The 8,632-nt window shown below is 38.2% G+C and overlaps 1 protein-coding gene across 1 annotated transcript in view; it reads right to left on the bottom strand.

Annotated features, from left to right (window-relative positions):
• Nucleotides 1–4,959: 4,959 nt before the first annotated feature.
• HPGDS (hematopoietic prostaglandin D synthase) overlaps nt 4,960–8,632 on the bottom strand; it is a 101,314-nt gene continuing 97,641 nt past the window's right edge. Inside the window, exon 6 of the mRNA XM_073589955.1 lies at nt 4,960–5,319. Coding sequence (XP_073446056.1) covers nt 5,155–5,319 — 165 coding nt within the window. The 3' untranslated portion in view covers nt 4,960–5,154. The remainder of the gene's footprint in view (nt 5,320–8,632) is intronic.

Raw genomic sequence — 8,632 nt, 5'->3', positions numbered from 1 at the left:
AGTAATGATTATTTCAAGTCTTTTAGTAATTTATTGGCCCCTCACCTTGTAAAAGTATTTAATTCAGCTTTCCACTCAGGTCAATTTCCCAAAGAGATGCTGGAAGCGACTATTGTCGTAATCCCTAAACCAAATTCTGACACTAGCCAAGTTTTTAATTATAGACCTATATCCCTCATCAACACAGACGTAAAAATTTGCGCAAAAATCTTGGCTAATAGACTAAATCAATTTCTCCCGACACTAATTTCCAACGATCAGATAGGCTTCATTAAAGGAAGACAATCCATAGATGGTACAAGAAGGCTCATTAACATAATTAAGCTCATTTCCTCGAAAAACCTTAAAGCCACTGTTATCTCTCTTGATGCTGAGAAAGCGTTTGACCGCCTTAATTGGTCTTATCTTGAAGCGACTCTCAAAAAATTTGGAATGAATTCTCGACTCACGGGAGGTATTATGGCTTTGTACTCCAGCCCTGGGGCGAGGGTATATTCCAACAATTATCTTTACCCTACGTTTAATATAGCTATTGGGACTAGACAGGGCTGCCCCTTGTCACCATTGCTTTTCGCATTGGCCATTGAACCTCTGGCCCAATTAATCAGGAATAGCACAAAGATCTCAGGAATTAAAACCTTGCATAGAGATTTTAAAATAGCGTTATATGCAGATGATATAATTCTTACCCTTACTGATCCAAGCAACTCTATCACTGCCTTACAAACTCTAATCCAGACTTTTTCCAAGGTCTCTTATTTTAAAATAAACGACTCTAAATCCAAAATACTTGGCTTTAACCTGGGAATAGACCAAGGAAAAATTGAGGGCCTCTCGCCTTGGGGTTGGACTACTGATGGGCTGACATACCTAGGCCTAAAATTTGTCAAAAATATAAACTCTCTTATAAAATTAAACTTAGAGATTCTTACCAAAAAGCTTTTTAATGAATTTCGTATATCTAGAGATGATGGACTCTCTTGGTGGGGAAGAATCATGATGGTTAAATCATACATCTTCCCAAAAATCCTATATCTACTTCGCTCTCTTCCTTTAAATGTTCCCACTTTTTCTCTTACAAATCTACAAGCCTCATTGAATTCCTTTATATGAAATAACAAAAGACCCAGAATAGCAAAAAACATTCTCTACAGTCATAAATCTTGTGGTGGAGCTGGTTCCCCAAATATCACGGCTTATTACACTGCAAATTTAGTCAAACAAAGCGCATTCTAGTGGCCACATGATAAAACACCAGCTTGGCATGAACTAGAATTGTCTTTTAACAATTATAAACCTCTTCAACTACTAATTCTGAACCAACTCCTTCATAAAAAATTAATTTAAAACTCTCATCCAATTTTTCAAGCTATTTCTGAAGCTTGGAAAAAAATTTCTGTTCCAAAAAGAGGCTCTAAAAAAGAAGTCACATTAAAAAAATTGACCTTCTCAGTTATTTTTCAAGCATCCAATCAGACTATTGACCCCGTTTGGTCTGCACTTGGTCTCAAAAGACTCAAAGATTTATACGATGGTGCTCTTTGTACACCTTATAGCAAACTCAAGAATAGATTTCAATCTACTACTCCTGCTATTCTTACAATATGTCATCCTTAAAGACAAACTCCATGAATTCCTTGCTATTTCACCAAGAATTTCTGAACCAGCAGTTAATCTTATTTGTAATATAGACCATAATATTTTCTGGAGTTTTGAGTATACTTACAAGTGGTGTAATAATAGCTTTGCAGTGGTCAAGACTCAAAATATTTTCAAATGGGAAAACGAATTACAAACAATAATTGACCCTCCTGACCTTGAACAGGCATGCTCCCTCTCGTACGCCTCTAGCATTTCCTTATCACTACAAGAGACCCACTTCAAACTTTTAATGAGATGGTATTATACCCCTGTAAGACTCCATAGAATTAACCCTGACAATTCTCCACTCTGTTGGAGGGGTTGTGGAAGGCCAGGAAATATTTTGCATATATTTTGTCAATGTCCCAAAATTGTTCCTTTTTGGAGAAAGGTTTCAAATCTTATCGATTTTATCTTAGGAGCGCAACTTATTTTGTCTCCTCGTCTGGCCCTTCTTTCTCTAGACGCCGACAAAATTGACCCTACTAACAGGTTGTTGATTATGCACATTTTACTAGTTTCCAAACACAATATCGCTTTCCTTTGGAAAAATCCAAAACCTCCACAAATTAACAATATTATAGACAAAATTAGCCTTCATCATTCCTTTGAACTGAAATTTGCACATATGCATGATCAATTTGCCAAACATGCTAGGAAATGGTCTAGATGGCTGGAGCTGTTCTCTTAAGGTCTTCAACCAGAGTGCGCCTGCCTAGGCCCCTTTGGGGTTAGGTCTTTGGCTTGGAACAAATTTAATATATTATATGCTTAAATACTTACCTTTGTAAGAGTTCATTGTATAATATGCTTCTGCATTAACATGTTACATTTTATGTATTTTTTACATTTGGACACTGTTGTCCTTCCTCTTTTCCTTCTTTTCCTTTTCATCTTTCCTTCCCTCCCCTACACCTTCTTCTCCATTTATTAAAACTCCAATAAAACGTTTGGAAAACAAATTCAGCATATGCCACCTCTTTAAATATCAGAATTTTTTTTCTGTAATTGTATTCCAATACCCTAATGGTTTACAAAATCTAATTTTATTTTTGCATTGTTGAAAGACTAACATCTAACATTTTAAGGGATCATGCAACTTTTTGTTCTAAAAGGTGCAAAAAAAGAAAAAAAAAATGTTTGCTCAAAATTAAACCACATGCCCCATTGTAAAGAATTTGGCATAAAAACAGTAATAAAACCACAAGATAAAAAAGTAACTTAAAAAAAGTGAAAGTGATGAATATGTTACTTTGTGTAAAAGGGATAAATATTGGTCAAAACTGAACGTTAAAGGCAACCTGTCATGAGCTGATCAGGCATACAGTGGGGGAAATAAGTATTTGATCCGTTGCTGATTTTGTAAGTTTGCCCACTGACAAAGACATGAACAGTCTATAATTTTAAGGGTAGGTTAATTTTAACATTGAGAGATAGAATATTAAAAATAAAATCCAGAAAATATTATTTCCTCCGCTATATATATATATATATATATATATATATATAAATATATATACACACACAATTTTGTAGAACACAGTGATTGACAGCCTTCTCTATATCACTGAGTATGAACATATAGCTTCCAATCACTGAGTAGGACTGGACTCTGCATACTAACACCAGGGATTTCACTGAGTTAATACAAGTTGCACTGAACCTTTTCAAATCGCACAATATATCATTTTGCTCAGCTTCTCCTCTATACACTACTGTCACTGCTAGTTTGTTAGTAAAACAGCTGTTTCCTTGCAAGATAAAGTGGATGCCTTGCAATGGCACAGGGCTATTGCAGATCTCAGCCTCAGCAAGACAGCTGCTTGTGAACTTAGCCATTGAAATAACTTGTGTTCTGGGCAAAATTCATGCAGCTGTATTTTTGGTCCGATATTCTCTTGAGGAAGAGAAGGATCTGACCTGTTGGGTTTCTATGTCAGCTATGTTTGTTCTCCTTCGGGATAGGAAACACAGGTTCAGTCGGTTGAGCATTCCTGTGAATAGAAGTGGTGGAAGAGGCATCTGTCAGCCAAATGTTTAATCAAACACGTATGTGGAGGCCTTTAATTTTGGTTCTTCTCAAATGACTCATTAATAAAGAGTAGAGTAAGTATAAGGCTAGGTCTACATGGTGACTTTGGCAGCAACACCAGTGATGCAGTCAAAGATTGCTAGGTAGCGTTGCTACATCACAACACACTTCAATTTAAGGGTGTCGCATACCAACCACAAAGAGAGCGTGTCGAGCAAGTTGCTAAAAATCTGACATGATTGAACTTTTTTGACTTGCTTGCTGTGGGCGTAGTACCCTCATGGTTGCAGTGTGACCTCCATTCCTTTGTATTGCGCTGCAAAGTAGCAGCGACACCTAGTACTCTTTGGCAGAGCAAAAGTCGCTGTGTAGTACAAGCCTTATAGTTTCCATTGTAGGATGTAGCTGTTAAGTTATTGAAGTAATTAGGATAACTGTTGTGAATTCTCTTTCTGGGCTCCCTCTGGTGGTTACTGAAGGTAGTGGAGCTGGGTCAGATTGACAGAGGTGTTGCGAGTTCTCTTTCTGGGCTCCCTCTGGTGGTTACTGGAGGTGGTGGAGCTGGTCAGATTGACAGAGGCTTGCCACCTGATAATGATGATGATGATTGGAGATCTGGGGTTTCTGACTAGTGTATTTAAGACAGCTGACTTCTTTTTTGCATTTTATCTGGTTTTGTCTATCTCTGCTTTATGCGGGTCAGCTTGCTCCTGCTGGGGCTGTGCTGGATCACCGCCCATATGTTACTGCTTGTGTCAGTTTGTTCTGTCCCCTGCTATATTGGTCTCTTTTTGCCTTGCTTTTAGTATATACCAGAGTGCTGATATAGTGGGGGCGAAGTCGTGTGACTTCAGTGTTTTTTGTGCATCAGACGGGTTGGATTTTTCATTGTTTTTGCGTGATTGCAGGCAGTGTCTTTCCTCTGCTGTCCTGTCTAGTCAGTTTGGGCCCCATCATTTGCGCAGTCTATTTTTCTACCTGCATTTGTGTTTTCATCTTGTCTCACTGACAATATATGTTTGAGGGCTGTCTATTCCTTTGGGGTCTGCTCCGGGGCAGTTTAGATTTCAAATTTCTTGCTTTAGGCTGAGTTAGTTCTCTGGCTGTACCGAGGCGTCTAGGGCATTGTAGGTACGCTCCACGGCTACTGCTAGTTTTGTGGATGGGATCAGGGGTCTGCAATCTGATTAGTTACCAACCTTTCTGGTTTTCTGGTGGCTTAGCCTGGTCATGCTATCCTCCTTGGTGACCCATTCATAACAGATAATCACATATTGCACTCACAATTCTACCCATCATCTTTATTTAGAAATATGCTATTGACATTTTACTCAGGGATTAATGCAGAACACAATTTTCAAAATTACTTTGGGTATTATATTTGCAATATGAAAAGCAGCCACAAAATAATTAAATCTGGTTTTTAGGAATACCAGGCTAATCTTAACTTTCAATATGATTTCTTTCAGTCTATTGCTACATTAATATGGTGTCTGGGGTCTTCTCTTTATCCATGCAGCAATCTCTGGAAGCTCCTTCACCCTTTTCTTCAGAGACAGAAGATTTGGGTAGTCTTTGAAATATCCAGATTGGTAATATTCAATGCTATCACTGCAGATGTCCCAATAAAGATCAGCCCAGGTTACCTGATGAGAAACATGAATTCCGATATTTAGAAGAATTTAGATATTTTTTGTACATATTTTTAACATATACCTATATATAAGGGTTGGCAGTTATTATGGAATGCATTCAATCATTCAATACATACAGTATACACTATATAGAAACAGTTACAGTGGGTACGGAAAGTATTCTGACCCCTTTACATTTTTCACTCTTTGTTTCATTGTAGCTCAGACCCTTTTCTCAGACACTCATATTTAAGTCATATGTTGTCCATTTCCTTGTGATTCTCCTTGAGATGGTTCTAATCCTCCATTGGAGTCCAGCTGTATTTAATTAAACTGATAGGACTTGATTTGTAAAGGTACACACATGTCTATATAAGGCCTCACAGCTCACGGTGCATGTCAGATCAAATGAGAATCATGAGGTCAAAGGAACTTGTCAAGGAGCTCAGTGACAGAATTGTGGCAAGGCACAGATCTGGCCAAGGTTACAAAATAACATCTGCAGTACTCACGGTTCCTAAGAGCACAGTGGCCTCCATGATCCTTAAATGGTAGAAGTTTGGGACCACCAGAAGTCTACCTAGACCTGGCCGTCCAGCCAAACTGAGCAATTGTGTGAAAAGAGCCTTGGTGAGAGATGTAAAGAACAACCCCACTGTGGCTGAGCTCCATAGATGCAGTAGGGAGATGGGAGAAAGTTCCAAAAAATCAACTATCACTGCAGACCTCCACCGGTCAGGCCTTTATAGCAGAGTGGCCAGACGGAAGCCTCTCCTCACAGTGCCAGACTGCCAGACTTATGAAAGCCCACCTAGAGTTTGCTAAAATATGCATGAAGGACTCCCAGACTATGAGAAATAAGATTCTCTGGTCTGATGAGATGAATATAGAACTTTTTGGTGATAATTTTAAGTGGTATGTGTGGAGAAAACCAGGCACTGCTCATCACCTGCCCAATACAATCCCACCAATGAAACATAGTGGTGGCAGCATCATGCTATGGGGGTGTTTTTCAGTTGCAGGGACAGGGTGACTGGTTGCAATTAAAGGAAACACGAATGCTGCCAAGTACAGAGATATCCTGGATGATAACCTCTTCCAGAGTGTTCTGGACCTCAGACTTGGCCGAAGGTTCACCTTCCAACAAGACAATGACCCTAAGCACACAGCTAAAATAACAAAGGAGTGGCTTCAGAACAACTCTGTGACCATTCTTGACTGACCCAGCCAGAGCCCTGACCTAAACCCAATTGAGCATCTCTGGAGAGACCTTAAAAGGCTGTCCACCAATGTTCACCATCCAACCTGATGGAGTTGGAGATGATCTGCAAGGAGGAATAGTATAGGATCCCCAAATCTAGGTGTGAAAAACTTGTTGCATCATTCCCAAGAAGACTCATGGCTGTACTAGCTCAAAAGGGAGCTTCTACTCAATGCTAAGCAAAGGGTCTGAATACTTATGACAATGTAATATTTCAGTTTTTCTTTTTTAATAAATTTGCAAAAATTTCTACATTTCTGTTTTGTTTTTCAGTCAAGATGAGATGCAGAGTGTACATTAATGAGAAAAAAAATAACTTTTTACCAAATGTCTGCAATGAAACAAAGAGTGAAAAATTTAAAGGGGTCTGAATACTTTCTGTACCCACTGTATTTGCTGTGGGGTGACATTTACTTACTAAAGTGTTCCTGGTTTCAAAGATACCAAACATGTATAGATCCTTTTTTATTTAAGCTTTGAAAAAAAAATCAAAAATTTGTAAGAAATTTTTTTACTTATCTCTCCATTTTCCGAGACCTTCAGAGTCTCCATTTTTTGTGACCTAGAGGTGGTTGAGGGCTTATTTTTTGCACCCTGAACTGATGTTTTTATTGATACTATTTTGGTGTAGATACGATTCTGTGATCGCCTGTTACTGCATTTTATTGCAATTTGGTGGCGGCCAAAAAAACCCTCACATTTTCATTTTTTTCCTGTTACGCCGTTTACCAATCTGATTAATTTAGTTTATATTTTGATAGATTGGACATTACTTAATGCAGTGATACCATTGGGCAAAATAGGGTGATTTTAACTAGTGTTTCTTTTTTTTTACGTTTTACTGTCTTCAAAAGTCCCATTAGGAGACTTAAAGTTGTGATCATCCAATCATCTGTGCAACACATAGCAGGGCTTCAGCACTGTTAAGTGTAGAAAAAATCACGATCTATGAATGACAGCCACAATCGGTGTTCATAGGAGATTCACAATGACAGGCATGGTGGTCTTGCGCAGACCTCAATCTGCAATGACAGCCCATTGATGCCCCGTGATCACGTGACAGGGGTGCCAATGGGTGGGACACGTGTCAGTGATTGACAGCGGCGTTTAACTGGTTAACAGCCGCTAGTTGATGCTGAAGAGGCTGTTAGAGCCTCATAACAGCTGATCAGATCAGCTGTTATATACAGGGAAAGGTGAGGGCTCAGCACCAGAGCCCACATCAAAGGTTAGGACACAACCTTTTATGTACCTATACGTCCAATGTCATGAAGGGGAGAACCAATGAGGTTATGGTTTGAAAAATCATTGGATGACAAAATCAGAAATGATTCCTGTGGATATGATTCCATGCTGCTGAGTGTATGAAGACGTCAATCCAGACATAAGTTGATGAAAGAAATTTGTTGTTTATTCTACGCTTTGAAAAAACCATAAATGGTGCACCACATGACAGACATGTCAGAGTTCAGTGTGGCACCAAATGATTCAACACATAATATACACAATTGAAAAAGGAAATTTACACATAACTTAATGTGTCAATACCTAAACTATCAACTTAATTGTCATAAATTAGTTAAGTGAAGAAAATAAAATAATATAAAAAGAAAACTGTGTATTTATCAAAATTGGGTCTTAGAACCTGTGTTTCACACATCAAAAAGGAGTTTGTTTAGTGTCTCTATGTGCTGGCTGCCTCGTCTGTTGGGAGAATTTTCAGCACTATAACATAAAGTTCAATAAAAGATCAATTGCTAGTTAATCCTTTTTCATTTATTCATCTAAACGCCTAGTGTTATTTGTTCACGTGAGATCTTCCTGTAGAGTATTTTGTGAAATAAATGGATCCACATTCATGGGTTACTACATGGGTTTAATTGGATTAGTGTAATATGTTTCTTTTTTTTAAACATTGAGTCAGGATCTATATTTTTATATACCCTAAAAAAGTTTAATTGTTTAATTAAGCTGAGCCGAGAAAAAAAGAATTGTATCTAAATCTAGCAATCATTTCCATTTTGGAAAGTGTTCCTGTTCTTGGATATTCCAAGTAAATGCAAT

Source organism: Dendrobates tinctorius, unplaced genomic scaffold, assembly GCF_039654945.1.
Source record: "Dendrobates tinctorius isolate UK_male_01 unplaced genomic scaffold, ASM3965494v1 ptg000011l, whole genome shotgun sequence".
Taxonomy (NCBI): Eukaryota; Metazoa; Chordata; class Amphibia; order Anura; family Dendrobatidae; genus Dendrobates; species Dendrobates tinctorius.
This window is presented reverse-complemented; position numbering and strand designations above follow the sequence as displayed.